At 41.0% G+C, this 25910-nt stretch overlaps 2 protein-coding genes across 7 annotated transcripts in view; one reads left to right on the top strand and one right to left on the bottom strand.

Moving 5' to 3' along the window:
- The window catches only part of PRMT9 (protein arginine methyltransferase 9), a 28950-nt gene extending 26975 nt beyond the window's left edge, over window positions 1–1975 (top strand). For all 5 annotated transcript variants that reach the window (XR_012158587.1, XR_012158584.2, XR_012158586.2 and 2 more), the window contains one exon: window positions 1615–1975. The gene's annotated coding sequence lies outside the window, so the exon portion shown is untranslated. The remainder of the gene's footprint in view (window positions 1–1614) is intronic.
- Window positions 1976–3675: 1700 nt separating this feature from the next.
- Window positions 3676–24123, bottom strand: TMEM184C (transmembrane protein 184C). 2 transcript variants are annotated; one of them, XM_073341303.1, is made up of 10 exons: window positions 23756–24123; window positions 19872–20002; window positions 19737–19773; window positions 16612–16817; window positions 12567–12641; window positions 9921–10014; window positions 8943–9055; window positions 8031–8130; window positions 6154–6325; window positions 3676–5687 (listed from the first exon to the last, which is right to left on the bottom strand). In XM_073341303.1, exons 1-10 carry the CDS (start codon window positions 23870–23872, stop codon window positions 5392–5394), a joined length of 1341 nt encoding a protein of 446 aa, XP_073197404.1. In that variant the 5' UTR covers window positions 23873–24123; the 3' UTR covers window positions 3676–5391. The 2 variants fall into 2 exon arrangements, with proteins under 2 accessions (XP_073197404.1, XP_073197405.1); XM_073341304.1 differs by lacking the exon at window positions 12567–12641.
- Between the last annotated feature and the right edge of the window lie 1787 nt (window positions 24124–25910).

Here is a 25910-nt window from a genome sequence, read left to right as displayed (position 1 = left end):
GCAGCACTTACCTCAAGTAGCTCCCAGAAGCAGTGGCATATCCCTTCTCTGGCTCCTAGATGTGAGGCCCCTGACCCGGTGCCCCAGCTGGAAAGCCAGAGTGGGGCAGAGCCACATGGTGTGGCCCCCCACCCAGCGCCCCAGCTGGAGCACCGGAGCAGGGCGGTCCCCGACCTGGAGCGTTTTAAGCTGGCCCATGTTTTAAGTGGAGTGAAAGAACAGGGCCGAGCTGCATGGTGCAGCCCCTGACCCGACTCCCTGGTAGGAGCTTGCAGGCTGACTTAAAATGGCTGGATCTGGCCCATGAATGTAGTTTGCCCACCCCAGTACAGGAGCATGATGATAGTCAGGGTTCATGCATGACCTCATTGGCACTGCTAGCCAAATGATTCCAGTCTTGAGCACATGTGCACCAGAAGTGGAATAGTGCTGAGCTGCTCCTGCAGACTTTCACCCATAGCCTAGCAAATTAACAGTGAAGGTGAGGGGTCTCAGGTACTCCTGCTAATGCTTTTGGGGAAGTCAAATCCAATGCAGAAAAACAGGAAAGAGTAAGTGAAACAGTGAGAAAACTATGATGGACAAAATTGTTCCAGATGCATAATCTGCTCTGGACTTCTAGTCCTACCTATTCAAAAAACTTTAAAAATAGGTTCATCAAGGAGATTTTCTACACCAGTATTGGCAACTTCAGTAGCCATACTCTAAACAAGGCTCCTGCAGCTGAAGTCTACAGCCCCTGTAACCTTGTCTACACTAAGGGTCTCTCTATTGCTAACTATATATATTTTTTAAGAAATGTTCCCTAGTGTCTACCAGGTTTCAGCAAAGCAGTGCTGTTTAGGGATGTAAATGTTGGTCTAAAAAGTTAACCGTTAAACAATTAAATTATATCAGTTAACTGAGGTCGCTCCAGCTGGCCTGGTATGGCAGGGGCTGGGGCCCCTCTGGCACGGCTGGGATGAGGGCTCCTCCGGCCAGCACAGGGCAGCCAGCGCTGGGGTCGCTCCAGCCAGCACGGGACTGCCAGTGTTAACGCTTAAGATTGGTTAACATTATGCCTAATACTTTCTGGTTAACCTTTTACATCCCTAGTGCTGTTGGCATCAATCCTACTATTGAGGGCTTGTCTACATGCCCTATGGGACTGTGATTTCTAACATGCTGCATATTGATTGGTCTAGCGCGCATCAGCATGGTCTACACAAAGAATCCCTTGTGTGCTTTAACATAGTGCTGTCAGTACATTTAGTGAGCACCAGCATGGTCTACATAGACCAAATTAATATGCCACATTATTGCACTTTAGAAATCAAACTCCCGTAGAGCACATAGGGCTTCTCTAGACAGAGCAGCAAAGTCACAATCTTCCATTGGTGTATTTTTCATTCTCTGCAATCCTTCAAGTTCAATTTTATGCTGAAGTCAAAATTTGCTTATCATATATGCTCATTTGTTGTAAGCAGATATTTTTTACATTTAGTATATTTTTTAAAAGATGTAGGAAAGAAAGGTTTTTCTTCCAACTGTACTCAGTTCAGTAGCTGTGTGGTAGTTGTCCTATTTTTGTGACCCAGTGCTAATACTGCCTTAATTTTTTTCTTTTTTTTATAGCCTTAAATAGATCTCAACTTCTTAGAGGGAGACGAGTAAGAAACAAAAGTTACTGAGCCAAAACCTCAGAGACTAAGTCACTGAATACTCTGCTCAAGGAGGATTTTAATAATCCTTAACAAACAGTGACCAATACAACTCAACAGGCATGAAAGAGGTTCCTCATTTTACACTGAAGACAGCTTTCTGATCCAGAAGTAGAGACTCCATATCATCTGTTCTTTATCTATTTTTTTTATAAAAATGAGTATAAAGGATCTGATTAGGAAAAGGAGGAAGGTTGGAGGGTGTGACCATGAGCTACTTGAATTCAGCATATTAAGAAACTGGAGGAAGTGTTAGTTTTTCTGAAAAAATAAAATGGAAGAAGTCAGCAAGTTGAGTGCTTCTCTGTGAAACTACAACACCTGATGCTGAAAGAAAATCCTATGAGAAACATGAACAGGAAGCAATAGTTACAATCATATCTTTAATTTTCAGCAAAGAGACAGCAAAATGAGTTAACAATAGTCAGAATGGAGGTTTAAGAAGAAGTACTAAGAAGAATGTGTGGCCTTTAATAAATCAGAGGATGAAATGAATGACTTAAAATAGCTGATGTTAAATCTTGTGAATCTGTCTTCCAGAAAAAGTAGGACAGTGAACAATCTATAAAGAAAGAAAAGGAGTACTTGTGGCACCTTAGAAACTAACCAATTTATTTGAGCATAAGCTTTTGTGAGCTACAGCTCACTTCATCAGATGCTGGTTAGTCTCTAAGGTGCCACAAGTACTCCTTTTCTTTTTGCGAATACAGACTAACACGGCTGTTACTCTGAAACCTATAAAGAAAGGAAATTCCAGATTATAATCCAATCTAATTTATCAATAGCTTTTAAACATCTTGGGACTGGAGCACAGCAATTTAGCAGACTGGGACATTTACTTAGTCTGTAGTACAGTAAAGGAATTGTTGGGGAAAAACCCAGCTAGTCCAGGTGACACACATTCTAGAGCAGCTATCAAATTTACTGTAGCAATTGTTTTCAAGACAACAAACAAGGGTGGTACTGAAATATTTAACAACATAGAATCATAGAGAGACAGAGTTAGAAGGGACCGCAAGGGTCATTTAGTCTAATCTCCTGCCAAAGATACAGGATTTGTTGTGTCTAAATCATCCAAGACAGATGGCTATCCAGAATATAATATATATTAGAACCCAGGGCAGAAAATATTCAACGAGGGAAAAAAGCAAGGTGATAATTCAGGGAAAATACAAAGGAGAAACCTAGGTCACTCTCAGCTTCCCACGAATGAAATAAACAGGAAGTTAAATTCAGAAATCTTGATTCTCCACTGCTTTGCACCTTGCATAATCTATACATTTGTGTGAAGTAAAATATGAACAGACCAAAATTGCCTTTCCTACAATCTGTCTGGCCTGGCCCTTGCAATTGTATCTTCCAAAAGGTCAACTTTCTTCTATCACCTATACTAGTCATCTCAAAACTGCCAGAAGCACTTGAGCTGGAGTCCACAATGGATAGGGAAGGGGGCTGCTGGAAGGGTATCCCTTGGAGAGGCATGCACTTCTGGAATACGCTCCTCTCTGCCAAACAATCTGAACTGGTTAACACTTAGGATAGATTACAAATCCCATCTATTTTCTCAGGCCATTAAGCAGAGAAAGATGAGGTTTAGAACTGTGGGGAGTGAATCTTTGATCTGTAGCACTCGTTCTTTCATCTTGGATACATAATGGGAGGAAGCTAAAGGATCTGTGAATGTATTCTTTTTTGAATATGGTTTTAATGTCAAAATGTTCCTGTGAGGTGTTTATGGACAAAATTAAAGTACATAAGCAGGTTGGTATTCTGTTTACTAACTCAATTTAGGTGAAATCTTATTGCCAAAATTCCTTTTTTCCACTGCCAGGCCCAAGATGCTGAAAATGCTGAACAAGTGTTTGGATTAGTTGTATTTAAGACATCTTTTTTTGAAAGAGGGAGGTATCTTCTCCCACACATACATCCAAGACTTCTTAACTAGATTACAGAAATAAATACAACAGACAATGAACACGTTTAAATAAAATCTTTATTTGCTTATTTACAATGAAGGCAATGAATCGGCATATTGAAAGTGTGATTTGCTCTCTTTTCTAACATCAAATACATTAAGTACATACTCCACTTCGGCTATAAAATATGCAGCCTAGTGAATAAGGCAAAATATTTACATAACACTAGTACTGCAAAAAGCACTTTTAAGATGAATTCGCTGTAAGAGTAAGAAGTTACAATTAAAAATCTGTTCTGTAAAGGGTATCAATGCTGGAAAAAAAGTTAAGTTACGAGTAATTTTTGGTGGAATGTTGCAGATACCACTTTAAAAAGCATCTACGCTGCTCCAGTTTTATTTCTCTATATAAATGCCAAATTGCAAGCATGCAATGCAAATGCAAGTGTGATGTTCGGATAGAAAACAACAACCCTGGTTTTGTCCGATTTGCAAAAAAAATCCTTAGAACTCTGATATAAATGCCTTTATTCTTGATCTGAAGTCTGTAACGTTAGTGTCTTCCGTATTACACTAGCTACTTGATTCCTCCTTAGTGAATATCTTACTTTTCCTCCCAGTAAGGAGGCAAATTTGCTACTGAATTTGAACCTAAGCTAAAGCAGAGGCATAAAATGACAGTATACTGACAAACAATCTATAGACAGACAACTAGACACCTTTTGTTGGGAAATATCCTACTTTGACATGTTTAAGATTTTTAAGAGAAAGGTGTAAGTTTACTGCAGTTCTAAGTACAGAAGTCAGTTTCTCCTTCAACTTATGAAATGCTTTTCCTGTTTGACACTTTGCAAACTGTAATTATTCTTACCAGTATGCATGTTAAGTAGGTGTTATTCCCATTTTAAAGACAGAGAAAATGGTGACAAAATGTAAATTACTTGCCTAGATTTGTGATTAAAATACATTTCTGGCTCACAGTCCTGTGCTCAGACCATACCTCTCAAGGAGGCAGCCCAGCAACTCAGTGCTGCCATGCTAAGGATGGCAATTTGCAGTTCTGGGCTCAGTCTCTTACTACTTTGGCCTGTACGGAGAACTTAGTTTTTAAAAGGATGCTTTGGCTGATGCCCAGAGACATTGGTGCTCTGTAATGGGAGACAGTATCTTAATTAAGGAGTTTCAATTGTGTTGTATAGAGGAAGGTGAAGAAGTCAGTACTCCTGCCACACACTACCCACAAATGTATTTGTTCACCACCTCATTGGAGAGGTAAGCTTAACATAAGAAGTCTCCACAATTCAGTTGCTTAAATTACATTCCTGAAATCAAGTCCCCCAGTTAGCAGTTCTACCTATATCCCAAACATTTGAAGAGCAATAGAGTATTTGTTTACAGATATATCTTCTGTGTTAAGAGACACCAGTTTAATCTCAGTATGACACTGCCCTTTTTATGCTAGGTACTATATAGCTTTCTAAATACTTTAACCCTCTTAAGAAATGGATTCTTAAAATCTGTGCTGGAAATTTAAAACTGCGTACATGTTTTATATTCAACTGATACACTATATATTCAAATCCATTATAGACTTTTAAACAAATTCAGTATTCAAAACTGAGATTCCAATCACTTACTTTGTTCCTGTTTGTGAGACATGCTGCAGTTTGTCCAGCTATTAACAGCCCCTTCAAGAGCAATGGAATACATCATCATGAAACAATGTGGCAGGAAAGCACAGAATAGATTCTTTAGCACACTCAAGTGGAGATGGGTTTAACTTTTATCCAAAGGCTTCTCAGATGTACCATGCCCTGGAACAAGGTAATCCTCATGTTCTTCTGCAACTATAGTGTTATAGATGCCATCAGATATTGTGGTTGTTGTAGGAGTAGTCAGAGGTGTCACAGTGTGTCCAAACCCCTGGTAGTGGCCACTCATGGGTGAAGATGGCATAGAAGCAGCATCAGAAATTGGGTCTTGAGTAGATGAAGACAGTAAACTTGTATGTTCGTTTTGTTCATGATCCTCAGCAAAAAATATTTTCCTTGGTTGGCCCAAAACTGTCCTTCCTAAAGTTGTGCCAAATTAAAAAGTATTATTTATTATTTTTATAGCTCAAACAGTGTGCTAGGTGCTTTATAGATATTTAGTACAAAATAGTAAGTGTGCTGTATGAAACTGGTCTTTGTCTTAATATATCAGACACTGAAGATGGGAGACTTACTCCATAGTAGAAAAAACAATCACTTCAGTGAATCAGAACTAAAACATGCCACTAAATATTCATATCCTTATCTCCCATCCCCTCAAATCAACATTTACCCTGAAACAAAGTATAAAAACCAAAATAAAACACACAAACCCTACCCCATCCGAATTTTTATCCCAACAAGGAAGAAGTGCCAAAAACTCTACTAAAGCCTTCAACTGCTATCAAATTCATGTAGAAGTTGTTCAGATATTGCACTGATAGGTAGCAATACAAATCCCTAAGATAAATATTTTATAAAATTGATGCATCAGCCCAGTACTTACCAACATTTCGAACCTGTTCAGATATATCTGCCCTAATATCAGAAATATCCCACATTGCAAGAAAGGAATCGAAGCATGATCCTTCTTCAGCTTCTTGGACATAAGGTTTATAGGAAAAACTGTAATGATGAGCAATAGCAGCAAAGAACATTTCCACACAGATAATAAAATCCTGTAATAAGGAGAGACACTTATTCAGATCTAGTCCTGAAAGAACATCAGCATGACAAAATATGCATTCCTAGATCTCTATTTCCAGTGCAAGACTGGCGGGAACTCCCTCAGCTCTGAAAGACTGATACTTCGGGCACCGATAGCTGCTCCTTGTGAACCAGCAGCATTTCAAGAGCCCACGTGAGTCTGGCAAATTGCTTTGGCAACCAGGCTTACTACAGCCTATTCCAATTTGGCATTTTGTGGCATTCAATCCCGTATCCTGACTTGCTGGAAGTGGACACTCAGCAATGAATATCTTATGATGAAGTATTCAAAAATGTATGTATTTTATGTGCAAAAAATCTCAGTTGGGACTATTTAAGTAAAATATATATATCTATAATACACATGACACGTGACAAGGTGCTGAGTGTAACATTCTTCAGCACTCATTCAGGATGACTTGCATTGCTTACTCATATTTAAGGGTACGATTTAGTCACGGAGGTCATGGATGTCACGGAATCCATGACTTCCAGCAACCTCCATGACTTCAGCCTGCAGTGGTTGGAAGCTGCAGAGTCTCCTGCCGCCTATGGGGCCAGGGAGCTGTGGGGTACTCCCAGAGCGCCAGGCGCTGGGGACAGCAGAGGGGAACCCCTCAGTTCCCAGCCGCTGCGGGGCCCCGCAGCTGTGGGCAGCAGGGGTACCCTGCAGCCTCCAGCTGCTGCAGGCAGCTCCTAGCCCCTGTGCAGCTGCCCACTTCAGGCAGTATGGGGACCCACAGATCCCCATTTTGTGAGAGAGATTTTTTAGTGAAAGTCACAGACAGGTCATGGCGTCCATGAATTTTTCCTTTTTGCCCACGACCTAAGTTCCCTGTAAGCTGCATGGCCACGCCACAGCCTATTTAGTACCACGCAGGCGCTCAGGGAACCCACCTGAGGACCCACTGCGGTGGTGGGAAGGGCGCCTCTTCCCCGGACTTGAACCCTGCCGTGGCCAGGGTGGCCTGGCCTGGACCTGTCACGGGGCACCCCTCCCCGAATCCAGCCCCAGCCCAGATCTGTGGGGGCCGGGGGAAGGGCACTTATCCTGCAGCCCCAGCTCCCAAGCTGCCGCAGCAGGGAGAGCTCTCTCTCCCCCTAAGCCCAGGTGCTGCTGCAGGGGGACAGAGCTTGGGACAGTCCTCTCTCCCTGCCATAGCCCAGGAGCACCCTCCTGCATCCCAAACCCTTCATCCCCGGCCTCACCCCAGAGCCCGCACCCCAACCCTCTGCCCCAGCCCTGAGCCCCTCATCACTGGTCCCACCCCAGAGCCCACACCCTAAGCCGGACCCCTGACACCCTTGTACCCCAGCCCTCTGCCCCAGCCCTGAGACCACCCCCACTCCATTAATTTTGTTAAGTGCGCCAATATGACAGTGATGTGTCACACATCAACTCCATATTGGTGCACGTAACAAAATTCATTCCGCACATGGGTGGGAAAAATTCAAGGGAACGCTGCCCGTGACCTGTCCGTGACTTTTACTAAAAATATCCGTGACAAAATCTTAGCCTTACTCATAATACTATCTGGTAGTAGCAGCAGCAACCTCGTCTCTCTCATTGGAAACATGAGTTTCTATGAACATGCAATCCTGTTTGTAACTTTCATTTGGAAATGCTCTCTTCACCCCTCTACCAGTTCCCTGTAAACAACAGCTGTTTGTACTTACCTGTAGGCCTGTGGCCACGGCTTCCACACTTTGCCATTCCCAGGTGCGTTTTTCAGAAATAACACCAATTTTCACCAGCAGTGCAATAAGTACAGCTTGCCTATAAAGATTATTTATATTATAGTAGCACCTAAAGGCCCCATTATACTAGATACTGTACAAACATTTCAAAATAGTCCCTGTCCTAAGAAGCTTACGATCTAAACAGATGAGACAAAGAACAGCGGAAACAGGCACAAAGTAGTACACTTTCACATGGGATCACACCAAAGAACAGTGGAAGAGTCTGGACAAAAACCCCAAGCTTCCCAGAGTCCCAGATTCAGTGCCTCTGCACTAGAGCACACTGCCTCTCATAATAGAAATAGAGCAAGTTATTTGTTAACCTTATGTGACCTAGCATTCATACTGATCTGCTGACTAGCATACAGAGTCATGCGTAAGGCTTTGAATACAAAATTCTAGTTTTGTAAGTGAATAAAAAGTAACAAATCTTAGTCTCCCACAATACAAAGTTTGCCTAGATACTCAGTATTTCTTTTAAACATGCTTGCTAGTTAAGTCTTTAGACTAATTTAAAAGATAACTTTGAATTTCAACAATGGTAGATTTTTATGGTTTAAACATAAGAACGGCCAAACTGGGTCAGACCAATGGTCCATCTAGCCCAGTATCCTGCCTTCCAACACTGGCTAGTGCCAGGTGCTTTGGAGGGAATGAGCAGAACAGGGCAATTATCGAGCGATGCATCCCCTGTTGCCCAGTCCTAGTTTCTGGCAATCAGAGGTTTAGGAGCACCTAGAGCATAAGGTTACATCCCTGACTGTCTTGGCTGACATCAGTGACCTGAACATTTTCAGTTCTACTGCAATAAGCTCTGGAACAAGCAATACTTATTAAATATTTACTTACCAGAAGGAAACAAAAACTACCATCTTCACACAAAGAAACTTGCCAACAGGCTGGATTGGGTTTAGCTCTTCACGCAGTACTTTATAAAACAGCACAAGGCAATACATCGCAAACTAGAGGAAAAGAAAAATTCTTACCTTTTTACAGTTTTTAAATCATTATGTTTACTTTTGCAAGCAGTTATTTTAAAGCAACTGTTTTTATTATGTAAAATATGTTTCTTTACAATGCAAGAAAAAAGCTAAACAGATTAGAGTTTTTCTTTTGGGGATTTAAGAACTTCTACTTTGCTTATCATTTTAAAGACTACACTTCTTAGAATTTGTTTAAGAAATGTGTCATATTGACAGTCCTAAAGAGTAAAGTCTTCTATCCAAAGAATAAGATAAAGCACGGGAAGCTGCCATGCAAACCTCATGGTGTTTCATCACCAGTACAAATCTAACATGGATAGACCATCTCTACTGATACATGGATACAATGCCACACCCATTCAGATGTTGGACTCTGCTGAGAGCGCCAACAAGGCTGTAAATTAATGCCAAATGTGGCAGTTTTTTACGATGTTCACCCAAAACTGGAATGAGTTTTAATTATTTAACTTAAACTGCAAGGAGAAAAAAGTTGCACGACTTGCAGTGACTACGGACAGACTGGACTTGAACCAGTGACCTAGAGGTGAGAGGCTATATATTACCTTACTAAAACACTAAGCCTTTTAGTTCTCTCTCCACCTAACCACAAAGGCATATTTTGTATATTTTCTACAGAAGTGTTTAATAATGAAGAAATCAAATACTAGAGAATGACTTTTTTCCTTCCATTATGCATGTAGAGGGGATTTAGTAGGTATGGTTTTGAGAAGACTTTAATAATTACTATTAATATCTTGAATCAGAACAAAAGTTTCAGGTGATACTGACAATATTTTAAAATTGTAATTTTAAAACACCAAAAAGAGACATTCTTGGTACTCACCAGTTGTGACATGTTGTTAAGAATAACCAAGTAAGTCCAGGCATTTTTGAAGCTAAAGTTTCCTTCATCATATACACCAACCAACTCACAGATTCTGGAAGAAAGTTTGGTATTAACCATTATACAAGTGAGCCTCTTTTCTAAAAGTGCTGCTAAACTGGTATCCCATTGATCAGCTGTCAGAATGTAAAACCTACGTTCACTAATACCAGTGCTGAGAGCCTATACAAGAATGGAAGAAATTACAACTTCCAAAAATTTACATAACACAGCAAAGTTTACAGTTGTACTTCTAGAATGGAAAAGGAACTGCGCCTTCGGATCTGGAAAAAAAAAAAACACTCATTCAAGTTTTTTCTGGTGAGCAACAGGAGCTGAAGGCAGCAATTTTCTGGCAGAATTTGTTTCCATTTAAAGAAATTAAACTTCTAGCCATTATGGTTGTGAAGGTAACCTTTCAAATATGAACCAACTTTAAACTGAAGAAGAGTTGTCTGATGCTGCTCATATTTTTGCCAAGCATAAGAGCAGCTAAATTGGTAAAAGACATTGAAAAGACTGAGGCTTCCCAAGCTCCCTCACCAAGATCCAAGAACAACAGCAAAAAGAAAATCCCAACATCCTCCTTTTTCCTCGGAGCAGCATATGACGGTGCCCCGCATAAGCCTTTATGGAAATATGCTTATGAATGTATATATGACATAGCTGGAATGTTTTATGCTGCATATGCCACGTAACATATCTCTGTAAAGGTTATGATCTACTGACTCTATTCATCCTGTTTGTATGCAAGTATAATTTTTGAAGGAATATTGGCTGTGTACTGCCTTGATTTTTAAGTAGCCTTTGTAAAGCATTTGGTCAGCTTCTTGAGAAAGGAATGTGCAAATTAAGTGCCCAATTAAGAAGCACTTAAGGGACAATGGATCTTGGGAGGCTCAAATCCACATAAGAAGTCTACATGACATGAGGACTTTCAAGCTAGCATGTGAGCCATGGCTACTACCTGTAAGTTCTGAGTCATGCGACTTGCCCATATGACTCCAAAACTCCATCTTGTAGCTGGACTTTGCATAGGAGAGAGGAGGGGGTCTCCACCCACAAGAGAGAGTCTATTTAAGTCTGTGGGAGACCCCTCCATTTTGTCTTCAGCTGGCTAAAGAGAGCCTCTCAACCCCCAAGGATACCTGAAAACAACTGGAACAAAGGACAGTAACTACAGGGGGTGTGAGTGATTGCTGGACCCAGACTAGGAGACTAATCTGTAAAAGGAAGCTTACTGGGTGAGGTTTTTATCTGTAGTCAGTTTTCTTAGACATAGACTTGCATGTTCTATTTTATTTTGCTTGGTAATTCACTTTGTTCTGTCTGCTATTACTTGGAACCACTTAAATCCTACTTTCTGTATTTAATAAAATCACTTTTTACTTATTAATTAACCCAGAGTACGTATTAATACCGGGAGCAGGGGGAAGCTGTGCATCTCTCTCTATCAGCGTTATAGAGGGCGAACAATTTATGTGTTTACTCTGTATAAGCTTTATACAGGGTAAACACAGATTTATTTGGGGTTTGGACCCCACTGGGAATTGGGCATCTGAGTGTTAAAGACAGGAACAGTTCTTAAGTTGCTTTCAATTAAGCCTGCAGCTTTAGGGCACGTGATTCAGACCCTGGGTCTGTGCTGGAGTAGACTGGCATGTCTGGCTCAACAAGACAGGGTGCTGGAGTCCCAAGCTGGCAGGGAAAGCAGGGGCAGAAGTAGTCTTGCCACATCAGTTGGCAGTTCTCAAGGGGGTTTCTGTGATCCAACCCGTCACACAGCAAATTGGTGGAGCTTGGCTTTTCACCTGGCCACTGTCTCAACAATATATATTTCATATCTACCTCTGGTCCACAGTAAATTCTTTTGAGACCTATTACAGGAGGCCTGAACTGAAATTCCATTACCACTAAATGGATATAATCATATAGAAAGAGTTCCCATTTGTTACCATGTGAAACCTGACATTGACACCCTTTATCTGTCCACACACATACAGCTGGTTTAAATAAGGTCTCTGCTATGCTACAATTCACAAAGGACACAGATATTTGGAAATTACGCAACACTAATAGCAATTACAGTATTTCAAGTTATTATACACAGTAATTCAAGTTAACTCAGTTTTTACAGGTGACATCATTCTGTTATGACTAAATTTAGGATTTAAAATTATTTCAGTTCTCCAAGAGGGCACACAGTCAAATTGCTTGCATGCATAGTTTAACCCACCTTCAGTGACTAACATGTAATCTGATTGAGAAATACTCATTTTTCAAAAAAGCAAGGGGAAGCCTGCCCATCCTCTAAGACTTTTCAATTCAGCGTTTTTATGGGAGATTTTATATGTTTCTTCTTTCTGAATCAGAAGTTAAATACTCATTACCAAAGCTCAGGAAATGGTGAGCAGGGGTCACAAAGAAGTCACAGGTTGATATAGTTAAGTCAGCTTCAGCTCCACTTACAACAGAGCAAAACAAAAAAGTTATGCTTTTAGATTCCATCAATTCAAATATAAAAACCAACTGTGTAAAAAGTCTTCTCCAGTGTAGCTCAAAGATTATATCCTAAAGACAACATAAATTCTTTATGGGCATACTTACAGAGCAATAATGGTGGTAAGTGGTCTGACAACAGTGTATTGCAGCACGCCTAGTTTACATCTAAATAATAAAACTCTGCAAACAAACACAGAATTCATCACTTAAGAAACGTAAGAAAAATCAATTTATGAAAATTCCTTACCTTAGTGTGTTCACTAAATTAAAATTTTACTTCAACCTAATCTACTTCCAGAATGTTTCAGTATTTAGCTCAAATATCATACAGCCATCATGCAACAATTCAGAGAATCATGGAAATGTAGGGGCTGGAAAGGACATTGAGATATCATCCAGACCAGCCCCCTGCACGGTAACAGGCCCAAGTAAACCTAGACCATCCCTGACAGGTGTTTGTCCAACCAGTTTTTAAAAAACTTCCAATGATGGGGATTCCACAAGCTCCCTTATCTATATCAGAGCTTAACTAGTTTTTCCTAATATCTAACCTGCATCTCTCTTGCTCCAGACTAAGCCCATCGCTTCTTGTCATACCTTCAATGGACACAGAGAACAACTGATCATCATCATCTTTATAACATATTTCAGAACTTATCAGGCGCCTCTCCCCACCCCCAGTCGTCTTTTCTCAAAACTAACCATACTCCTTTCCTTATAGGTCAAGTTTTCTAACCCTTTTATCATTTTTGTTGCTCTCCTCTGGACTCTCTCCAATTTGTCCACATCTTTCCTGAAGTTTGTTCCCCAGATCTCGACAGAGTATTCCAGCTGAGCCCTCACTAGTGCCCAGTGTAGTGGAACAATTACCTCTCCTACCTTTTAAACTGCTTCCTGCAGCCCAGAATAATATGAGTCTTTTTCAATGATTTCTTAATCATTCAACTTGTGATCCACTGTAACCCATATAGCCTTTTCAGCTGTACTAGCACATAGCCACTTATCTTCTCTTCTGTAGATGTGCACCTGAATTTTTCCTTCTGAAGTGAAGTACTTTGCACTTCTCTTTACTGAATTTCATCTTGTTGATTTCAGACTAATTCTCCAATTGGTCTGAAATCATTTTGAATTCTCATCCTGTCCTCCAAAGGGCTGGGCAACCCTCCCAGCTTGGTGTCATCTGCAAATTTTATAAACTTACTCTCCAGTCCACTATCCCAGTCATTAATGAAAATATTGACTAGTACCAGACCCAGGACTGACCCCTGTGGGATCCCACTAAATTTGTTCTAGAAATGCCCAGTTTGACAGCAAACCATTGACAGCTACTCTTTGAGTATGGTCTTTGTACCAGCTATACACTCACCTTAAGAGTAATTTCATCTAGACCACATTCCCATAGTTTGCTTATGAGAATACCATGTGGGACTGTGTTAAAAGTCTTTCTAAAAATGAAGATAAATTACAACTACTACTTTTCCCCCATCCACTCGGCCAGTAACCCCCTTAAAGAAGGAAATTAGGTTGCTTTGGCATGATTTGTTCTTGACAAATCCATGCTGGCTACTTCTTATAACACTATTATCTTCTAAGTGTTTACAAAGTGATTAATAATTTGGTCCAGTATCTTTCCAGATATCGTAGTTAGACTGACTTGTCTAGGATTCCCTAGGTGAAGACAGGTACTATGTTTTCCTCTCTCTAGTCTTTTGGGACCTCACTCATCCTCAAATAACTCTCAAAGTTAATTGCTACAGGTTCTGAGATTGCTTCAGCTATTTCCTTAAAGTACCATCAGATGAATTTCATCAGGCCCAGCCGACCTGAATATATTCTAACTTACCTAAATATTCTTTCACCTGTTCTTTCTCTATTTTGACTCGTATTCCTTCCCCCTTATCATTAAAATTAATTGTGCTGAGTGGTCACCAATTAACCTTTTTAGTGAGGACTGAAGCAAGAGGCATTAAACACCTTAGCTGTCTTCATGCCGTCAGTTATTAGCTCTCCTTCCCTGCTAAGCAGAGGACCAACACTTTCCTTTGTGTTTCTCTTACTCCTAATGAATTTAAAGAAGGTCTTTTATTGCCTTTTACGTCCCTTACTTTTTGGGTCTTAGCCTCATTTTGTACTGACGTGATTGTGCTATACTTTTGTACTCCTCCTTAGCAATCTGTCCTGATTTCCACTTCTTTTAGGATTCCTTTTGGATTTTTCAGGTCCTAATGGAGCCATATTGGCCTCTTACTGGTATTCCTATGTTTCCTTCGCATCAGGATAATTTGCAATTTTGCCTTTAATACTGTCTCCTTCTAGAACTGCCAAGTCTCCTGAACAACTTTTCCCATAGATTTTCTTCCCTTATCTCTCAGTTCTCCGAGTTTTCACAATCACTTTCACTCAAATTGTTTCCCACCTTCAGATTTGCTACCAATTCTTCCCTATTGTGCCAGAATCCAGTCTAAAATGGCTGTCCCCCTAGTTACCTCTGCCACTTTCTGGAACAAAAAATTGTCCCGATTACGTTCCAAAAATTTACGTTATTAAAAATTTTCCATTTTGCCCTATTACTTTTTCAGTGGATGTCTGGGTAGTTAGAGTCCCCCATTACTATCAGGTCCTAATGTTTTGGATATTTCTGTTATTTGTTCTAGAAATGCCTCATCACCTCCTCTTCCTGACTTGGTGATCTATAGTAGACCTGTACCATGATGTCACCCTATTTTTTAGCCCCTTTTATCTTTATCCAGAGACTCTCAACGGGTCTGCCTCCCACCTCCCTCTGGATCTCAGAACAAATGTATATATCTTTGATGTATAATCCAACACCTCCTTCCATTTTACCCTGCCTGTCTTTTCTGAAAAAGTTATACCTCTCTACACCAATATTCCAGTCATGAGATTTATCCCACCATGTCTCTGTGATGCCATTATACATTACACAATGGTGGTACCTCTCAACCTTTCCAGACTACTGTACCCCTTTCAGGAGTCTGATTTGTCTTGTGTACCCCAAGTTTCACCTCACTTAAAAACTTGTAAAATCAGACATAAAAATACAAAAAAGTGTCACAGCTCACTATTACTGAAAAAATTGCTTACTTTCTCATTTTTACCATATAATTAAAATAAAATAATGTAAATAATTTAAAATAAAATAAATCAATTGGAATATAAATACTGGTCTTACATTTCATGTACCGTAAACAAATCAGTATAAACAATTCATTGTCTATGAAATTTTGGTTTGTATTGACTTCTCTAGTGCTTTTTATGTACACTGTTGTAAAACTAGGCAAATATCTAGATGTGTTGGTGTACCCCCGGAAGACTTCTGATTATCCCCAGGAGTACATGTACCCCTGGTTGAGAACCACTGCACTATGGAATATAGACAGGCAGATTGTTCTGTAGGGTAAAACAACACACTGACATATAGAAAGAAATATTTAATGCTTCCTTTCCATCAGTCACAAAAAACCTATTACACAGCACAATAGAGTTCTATTCCCGATGTGTTTTAGGATACATTCGCTAACGTATCAAAACATTTGCTTAGTCATAAAACAAGGTCATTCTGAAAAACTCATGATATTCCAGCTTATCAAAATATCAAACAGGAGAAGGAGGGCATATTATTCATCAGATGAAGCAACTAGAAACATGATCAGTTAGTGGGCCAAATCCTGCTCATCTTACTCACATTAGTTGTTGAAGTGAAGTCAATGGAGCTACACTGCATGAGTAAGTCTACAGTAACAGGATTTGGCCCCTGCTCTAGGGTACTGCTGGAAAATAGTGTGCCCCAAAAAGAGGCAAATTCAAGAGAAGCACCTGTTCTCCATGATGAATGTTGCTTTCATACCTATTTTTGGAAAATAAGGAAGTCTCTTTCAGTATCATATAAGTTAATTAGTTTATCATCTAAAAACATCTAATTCTGTAATTTTTACAGCTAATTGAAAAGACTTTCCACAACCAGCTCAGAAGTGGTAAATCAAACCCTCTGTACTGTGTGCACTTTATAATTGACTTAGCCAGGTAGCATCAACTATAGTACTAAATATGAGCAACAGTATCTTCTGTATCAAAGTACACAGCATTAAACATTCAAGATATTATTAATATAAAGATACTATAATATACTTACTCTCCCATAGCCCATGATGGACAACAACAAAGGGGAGGTAGATGTCTCTGCTGATCTTTGGCTTCTATGATTAATACCAGATTTGGATACCGGTTGGTTAAATAATTTGAAAGGAATACCATAAAATTGTAGATGACGTATGCTTCATAGCATTCTCTACAGGTATCCACATATATTGCAATGTTGGGATATTTCAAAGCTATCCACTATAAGAAAACATGGAGACATTAAAAAGTTGCATTCAAATAAAACAAATGAATCCAAGTATAGACTGAATACTTTTCATATAAATTACTTTTATGGACAGTATCCCTGGCATACCCAAAGACACTACCATATGCTATGCATAGGTATTTAAGGTTGCAGAAAATTATATAAACAACAGTATGCCAAAGTAATTGAAAACTGTGTATTATACAAGGGAGAGAGTTGCAGTTTTCCATTCTACAAACTGCCACTAATTGGCTAGACAATACTGGAGCCCTACCGTTGTTGCCTAACACCTCGGTCAGAGCTTAGAATTTCCTGTCTAGTGGACACCTGGTCTGAGAGCCCCACAATATGGATTTATTCTCCCATGGGCTTTGTGAGAAATAGCATTATCGCCATTTTACATATGGGAAACCGAGGGACAGATCAAGTAGCTTGCCTAAGGTCACACAGGGGAAGAGTTAGAACATTGAACTGAACCCAGATCTGAGTCCCAGTCCAGCGATTTAATCACAAAAGCATCCTTCTTTTTCAAAAGAGCTAAAATAGATTATGAAGTGCAGAGAATTAAGGCCAACCAGTGAGAGTCTGAAACAGAACTTGTGACATCCCGATTCCCATTCTTTTTCTCATTGCCCAACTGTAAGCAGTAGCAGGCTCCCTTTTGCCAGGCATGACATTCCCCCAAACATTTGGAAAAGTCCCAATTGTTCTACAGTACTAGAGGACTTAGAAGCTGTATGTATGCATTCTAGTGTAGCCTACTTCACTGTTTTAGGAAGTTCTATAGACCAGTAGCATTTTTTAATATATGAACAAAGTTCAGCCTTCAGAGGTTCACAGCTCTTTCAAAAACAAAAACAATTTCCCCTAATGTACCCAAGCACTTTGCAGTGATAGCTATTTCCATGAAAATTTCAACTGTCTACTCCCCTGTTTCAGGGATGAAGCTCTTTAAAAAGTTGCAAGTTTTTAATGTAAAAAGCATGTTTCACACAGAAACCCCATAACTCCACATTAAAGATTTTTGTTTAATGTAAGTAAGTAAGAAATCTTACTTTCAGATAGACTCCAAGACAAAGTTTCAGAAATGTATAAGCAACCAAAGACAGAGAATTAGACCAGAAATTATGCAACTATATCTTAGAGGGAGCCATACTTATGAACTTATTTGGGTTTTTTTCCCCCCAGTTTTGCCACCCACTTGGCTGCCAGCCTCTGTGCTTCAGTTAGACCATCCATAATGTGGGTATAAGTTTTAAAATATGGTAGTCACATTTCTAAAAAGATACTACCTTTTACACAGCTGAGACATATTTGTAGCAGACAAGTCACGTAACAACGTGAGCTATAACAACAGTATTTGTTTAAATAACTAATAACTTCCATTAGCTTATATCTGCAAAGAGCAGGAAGGCAGAACCTATCTGAAATATTCATGTTTGGACTGAAGTTTTCTAAACTTGGTCTCTAGCCAAAGGCAAATTTTTTGTAGAAGTCTGAGCAAAATCCCCTTCAGTTAAAGAGGGGGAAGAGACAACTTCTCATTCAAAAAACCCCCACGTCTAAATTTTTTGTGCATCGAAAACACTGAAGAAACTTGACAAGAACACAGTCCTCACAGAAGAATATCATATTTGTGATTTTATGCAAGGCAAAAATCTACAGTAATTTTCCTCTACCACCTCCTTTTCATGCTATTCCTCTTCTCAGAATGTCCCTGCTAGCCTCTATTGCTGTTCCCTCCCCCCTTGGCCAGCTAGCTCCTTTGCTTGGTCATTCCACGTTCCTCTCTTGAAGAGAGATTAAGAAATGGAAGAATTAAGTTCTTTGACTGCAACACGATGTACTACCAGGATGGATCTAGAATAGCTATTGTGACCCTGTAGTATCTGAAAGGGATTTGGAATGTTGCTTGGCTCTGCTAACAAAATGGTGTATTGTGCAATATACTTATTGGGAACCAAAGGAGTGCACTCATGAAGACTGGCTCTGCTAACAGAGGCTGACATGTAGGATTCTGCTGTGTCCAATACCATGATTGGATGGCTTAGGATCCTTTGGTACTGATGGTTTTGTTTTCACTCCAGGAATGGAGAACAGTACTTTCAGTGGGATCTTAGGCTGCTCTTTTTATTCTCCAAGGTGAAAGGAGCCAAGGAAAACCTTATAGTATTCACAAATTCTGAGTATCTGGAACCAGGTTAAACTGCTAGAGCCTCCTAAACCAGCAAGATTTGGGGCCCAATTTAGCACTCTTTGTGAGCTCTTGGAGTGAAGGTGCTGTAGATTGCATGCTGCAAAAGGTACTATTTTTCCTCCAAACATGCCAGACACCTCATATGGGTGTTCAAATTGGGGAATACAGCATGACAAGAAACACCCCTCTTGAATCCAGGCCTTCTCTCTTTTGGATCTGTGAACTCATATCAAGGTGCACAAACTAATAAAGCTTAAAAGAAATACCTTTATAAATAAAAAACAAAAATCCTACCAAAAATTATGAATCCTGACTTATTAATAAATATAACTAAGGCACAGCATCTCTGACGAGGCTGGAGAGGTTCCTGGACCGTCTGGTACTGCAGTTGAAAGGAACCGAGGACACAGCACCATTCCCCTTTTACAACCTTGCCCTCAGAAAGTTCAGGAACGGTGAGGGGAAGGCTAGGAGGGTACATGAGAGTGCTCCAGCAGTCACTGCTAGAAGAAGGTTCCACCACCAGACTGCATTGCTGGCACACTCCACGAGTAGGAACGTGCAGAGGCCATTTGAAGAACTGTCAGGTTTATAGCCATGATTTCACATTAGCATTGTTTCTGTGAAGTGTTACACTGGTTTCCATTTTCCCCAGAGCAAGCAAAATACACTAGTTCAGTGACTCCAAACTAGAGACTAGAAAGAATACACTTACACTGTCTAAACTGTAAATCGGGACCATCCATAGAATCCTGTATTGATGACAAAAGAACATCTGAGATTACTGCAAGTATTTTCATCACCAGGAATGAAATGTAGTATTAGCAGCAAAGAATATGTAAAGTGTTACCTTATTATTGGTTTCTGTAATTCAGGTTGAGTATAATGAACTAAGTGTTGCAATATATCCCAGAGAGAAATTGGTATAGTCATCAGTAGAAAAATTCCAGCAATAAACCATGCCTTGGTATGAATTCCAACCTTAGAAGGGAGGGAAGGAAGAACAGCATAAATAGAAAAAATGTAATGTTATTTACTGTACCTGTATCGCTACCATTTTAAGCAGTTTTTGAAGTATGGGTTTTTTTAAATGGGAGTAGCCTCTTACATGATACAGCAGGATTACGCACTGAACATATAAAATAAAGTGTTAAGAGCGGGAATTCCGCAAACATCCGAGAGAGTGAAACTGGTGTGTTTAAGTGTTTAAAAGTGTTGAGCATCAGGAAATAAGAATTACTAAAATAAAATCAGAGCATCAACATTGATAAATGGGAGAAACAAAACCAAAGATAGAAATATTGATAGTTGTTCAGTTATGAGACTAATCCAGGGAGTGATCCCACATTAAGTTTCCTTTAGTTCTTCTTCTCATACAGTAGGGGATGCCAACCAACCAAAATAAACTTAACTTTATAATAAATTAAAGTTGTTAATAAAATTAATAATGGAAGGAAATTAAAATGAATATGGGAAATATGGTTGAAACTATCAGAGAAAGTAGATGTATTACACAATGTAAAAGGAAAATTAATGATACATGTTGATTATATAAAAATATTTAACAAAAATAAATTAAAAAACTATCAAAAAATAAAAATTAGCATAAAAATTCATTGAAAATTTGAGGAAACAATACCACAAAGCAAGTGTATGTTCAACAAAGAACTACAACTAAATAACAATATTATTCTATTTCATTTATGACATGTCACTTTAAGGAATCAATTAAAAGAGCACAGTAGTCAACTGAGGTAGACAACCCTCCAAATCTTTAATGTAATTTAACAACCATACTTAATTAATGAGTATAGTTTGATAAATATAGATTAAGATGGGGGCATCAGAGTCATAGACTTTGTGGATGCAACTTCACTTCATACCACTAGGTTTCTACACACTACTGGTTTTCAACTTTTTTCATTTGCAGACCCCTAAAAAATTTCAAATGGAGGTGCAGACTTCTTTGGAAACCTTAGACATAGGGGGCCCTGGACCACAAGTTGAAAATCACTTCCATACACTAATGCAGTTGAGCTTTACTAGATCATTAAACTGAGTCAAAGGGATTCAATAAAACTAAAAGCCAAAACCACCATTAAACCAAACAAGCTTAGTATGGCCAAGTGGTAACTTTTGAGAATGCTTTTAGAAAAGCACTTTTAACATTGCCTGTGAGATTGAAGAAAACAACTTTAAATCAGGTGGTCACTCTAAGCTCAATGCTAAAATTTTAGTGCACACACATCTAATTATTGTTTCAATAACAACAGCCACAGGATGTATATATATTGAATAGAAGAGCCTCAGTACCATAAAGGTTGTGCAGGGTTAGTTAGCAGGTGTTAAAGGTTTGAAGTTACTGTCCAATGCAACGGTATAAAGCTGAAGCTTAAGTCAAGTAAGGTGAGGTGTGCTTAAGGAGAATGGTGGGATGAGACAATGCAGTCCCAGGAATATATAGAGAGGAAGATAACATTTCTGAGAGAAGCTTTTACGTGTGAACACAGAATGGTCAAATTTAAAATGCAAAAAGGAATACTGAAATGCAACTTGCTCTCAGAGCTTGGGTAGAACAAGGAAATTTGAGTTATAATCTAAGAAGGAACACAGCTGTCTGACTAGTGAGAACTCACACTTCAGAATGAATTCTGATAGTTAGGAACACTTATAAACAAGATAAATAGAGAAGAAAGCATTTCATGATCTGGAAAACAGATAAGGTTGAAATAAGGTAGAAATTATGAGAAGTTATTTTCTCTCACACACACAGCATAAACAGCAGGTAGTGAAAGTGGAGGAAAAAATGGAGATTACCTGTCTCTTACTCACTTAGCAATGGTCTAAACCAGTGCTTCTCAAGCTATCTGATGTGGGGAACCAGCAATTTTTTTTCCAACGTGCGCGCAGACCGGCAGCCGATGGCTCGCGGACTGGCACCGGTCCACGGACCACCACTTTGAGTAGCACTGGTTTAAACTACAGTTAGGTCAACATAAGACATATGTCAGTGTCTACATTACAGCCTTCCTCCCACCAATATAAGTACTGGACTACACCAGCATAACTCCACCTCCATGAGAGGCATAAGGCTTATGTCCCTGTAGTTAGGAGGACACAGTGTCTGTGTAGACTGCCTCCCTTTATATCAGCTGTTGGTTCTCTTGTCAATTTCACTGCAGGAGCTGTGAAATTGACAAGGAAGCTGGGCAGCTGGAGCCCAGCTGAACCCTGCTCAGGGCTGGGAGTGAGAATGGACCCCACTCCCAGCTCAGAGTTGGGGGCAAGAAGCCCTGGTGGCACCCCAACCCCGGCTCCTAGCTGGGAACAAGCAGCCCCAACACCTTTGGACCCAGCTCCCAGCTGGGAGCCAAGGCAGAAGCCCCAGTGCCCATCCTCAGCTGGGAGTTGAACAGCCTTGTCAATTTCAGAAAGAGGGAGCAGGGTAGAGGGGCCAAGAAGCCGGTGCAGCTGGACCCCACTCCCCAGGGGTAAGAAGCCCAGGGTGGCTTCCCTCAGCTCCTGGCAGGGAACGGAGAGGGGAGAAGCCCTGGTCTCCCAGCCCTGCTGGCAACTCCCAGCTGGGAGCCTGGCTGGCCCACAAGCTCCCAGCAGGTTGCCCCCCGCTTTGGCTTCAACAGAAATCAGTCTTTATTAAAGTGCATTTCTAGTTTAAATTAACGGTTTTTATTTTTATACATATATACAATATATGTTTTGTTAAAAAAGTTTTTTTAAATAATTTGTTTGATTAGACTATTAAACTAGTATAAAAGCTTTGAAACTTGTTAAGCATGTTGCACCGACAGACTCCCATCCATGCTTGACTGGCACATGACATCACTTTTAAAGGGAAACAGTCAACGTAATCACTTATGCCTGAATGTTTAACCCACAATTGTTAAAATAATTAAGAATATTGATCCTGAAGGGGAACAAAAATCTTTTTTTCCATTGTTTATTTTGTGCTTTTATCAGCACTTGAATACACAGAGTTTTCAGTTTCCATTCATTCGCTACTGTTTTTGTTATCTTTAAAGCCACAAAAATTGGCATAGCCTCAAGAGAAAGGAGTAACTTTAGGTTTTTTTTTTACTTAGATTTTGAGTCTGTGTCCTTTCAAGTAAGTTGATACTAGCACCACGCAGAGAAATTTCAGACTTCTAAGAGAGCTGGACTTCATAGTTAATGGGCTTTACATTGAGAACTTTCAATTAACTTTTCTGATGTCACTATCTTTTTATGACATCACTCAAACTATAAGTCTACAGACAGGGTTTATAAATAAGATTTTATATTTATGAAGGCAACATTAGGTTTAACTACAAGGAGTAAATAAGAGGAAATGAGCCTCAAGATGATTGTTTTGAACAAGACATTAGATTTGTCACTGGAACAAATGTAAGACTGAAATAGGAGACCTGTTGCCAAGACGCTCAGCGTGTGCCCCTTTGGACAGGAAAGCGACAGGACTTTTACTCGTGGCAGCTGAAGATGTGAACGTTAATTTTGTTTTCAAAGCCTAGCGCTCATGCTGATGCCAGCCTACCAAACGGGGAAGCCCATCGGCGTGTACGCAGACCAGACGAGCCCACGCTACGGCTACAGCCTTGTTTATGTCTTGCCCGGAGCCATGCCGCGGTGCTGCCACTCTCGCCCGGCCCAGCCAGGCCCCGCACACCCCGGCCCCTCGGTTCCCCGGGGGGAGGGAGGCAGGCAGCGAGGGCCGCTTACCTCCAGTTTCTGCAGCTCCCACACACACAAGGGAACCGCCACCAGCAGCCCCACAACGTAGAGAACAACGACCAGCGGCCGGATCCACCTCCGCCAATTGCCGCAGGTGCACGGCATGGTCCCGGCAGCGAGCGGAGCGGGGCTCGGCGCCTCCCGGCCTGCACCCACCCCCGGCCCGGACGCGGCGGGCTCAGGTGCTGGGAGCCGGCCTGGAGCGCGCGAGAGACGAGGACAGCCCCGGCCGAGACTCGTCGGGCGGGCGGCCCATCTCACCGCCCCCTGCGGGGCGCAGCCCGGACCTGTCCCGCCTCCTCCTCACTCGGGATCTCGGCTCCAAGCAACCCCTAGCACCACTTCCGCCCCGCAGCCTAACCACACTTCCGGCTTCTCGCGCAACCACGTCACATCCCAGCGCTGATTGGCTGCCTGTGCGGTGTACCTGTCTCTAGCCCGCCCTTCGAGTTCTCTGATTGGGCAGCACGGACGTCAGTCCCTGGGATGGAGGGGTTCTATTGATCCAGGAATCAGTGATTTGTTTATACGTGCTTTTACCCTCCCTCCACGCTGGTCTCTCCTACCTGCTTTCCCCCCCCCATCACTCCAGAACAATGGTCTCTCCTAGCTCCTCCCACTCGCAGACCTCGAGTGTTCTCTCGGGCCGTTGCTCAGGGCAGCGCCTGCCCCAGGGTGCCCCTATTCCCCCGGGCGCTGCCAGCAGCAGGGCCGGCTCTCGGGGTGACTTGTTAAGTGAGAAGCGCTAGAGGTGATGGTGGCCGCTTCCCTCCGGGATGGTGCTTGGTCTCTACAGCCTGTTCGGGGCTAAATCCCTTGTGCTCGCTTACTGCCCAGTTCAGTAGTAGGGAGGTGCCGCTATGGGCACCTGTTTTTGTGTTTTTGCTTTTGTTTTTCAACATTCTTACATTGTTTAAAAGAAAGTGGGCTGGCTTCAGTCCTCTTATTAAAAGACAGGCTCAAATCACCATTGCCCCGCACTGTAGACAGCCGTAAAAGCCTTGGCTAGATTAGGGTTGAGCAGTATGGTGTTAGATTGTGTTAGCCAACTAACAGCTTCTAGCCCTCTGCTCAAGACGACAAGGTACTTGAAACACATGCTAAACTGGTGGGGTTAAATGCTAAACTCCTGCCAGATTTTAATTTGAGCAGTGCAGCATGTTAAGGGAGGCAGGCTTTATTTACCTTTGACTTTTCTAGAAGGTGGTAGCTAACACCAGCTAACCTTTCAGCCTTTTATTCTAAATTAGATAATGTTTAAACGACTACAAAAGGTACTGGGTAAGCAAATTGGGGGCTAAATCTTTTTATCGCTACTGGTAATTTGTGGACATGTGTTTTCCTGCATCGCAGAGAGCAGGAGCTGGGAAAGCGCTAAGGGATTAATCCTGCAAGTATTTACCCACATAAATACTTCCACTCAAGCTACATATGTAAGGATTGGTTGGATTTGACCCTAGCTTTGCATTGTGCAAATTGTGTTTCCGAACACTCATGTTTCCCTGGCATTTAGGCATTGAGGGAGAGAATTTCATTTCACAACTTAACATGGCAGCAAGAAAACCAGAAACTTGTCAGACTGCTTAGCCAGAGGGCAAGCTAGTAATATGGAGAACTGGCTGCATCTGTAATATTCATTCCATGCATCTGAAGAAGTGGGATTTTTACCCATGAAAGCTTATGCTCAGATAAATCTGTTAGTCTTTAAGGTGCCACTGGACTCCTTGTTGTTTTTGTGGATACAGACTAACACAGCTGCCCCCTGATACTTGGTTGTGCTCTGTTTTCCTCCCACCACCCTAGATTTAAGGAACAAAGCAACCTAAAATACCAAAGATTACATCTCAATAATTTACACAGGTTTCCTAACGTGAGGAGAGGAAAGAGAAGAGAGGGGTTGAGGCCTGAGGTAGGAGCCATTGCTGTCCAGAGGATGGAAGGAGAAAGGGGTGGTAAGTAGCAGTAAGGGGCTTCCACACAGATGACTCTCCCTGTATGCCTCCCCCACAAAAAACCCCAAACTATATGGATTACTAACATCCAGGCATTTTGGTTCAAAATCACCAGCAGCTTCTGCAGTGGACTGGGAGAAGCAACCCCCGCAATGGATAAATGAAAAGGGTTCTGCACATTCCAAGATCCA

The sequence above is a fragment of the Lepidochelys kempii genome, chromosome 4 (genome assembly GCF_965140285.1).
Source record: "Lepidochelys kempii isolate rLepKem1 chromosome 4, rLepKem1.hap1, whole genome shotgun sequence".
Lineage (NCBI taxonomy): Eukaryota > Metazoa > Chordata > Testudines > Cheloniidae > Lepidochelys > Lepidochelys kempii.
This window is presented reverse-complemented; position numbering and strand designations above follow the sequence as displayed.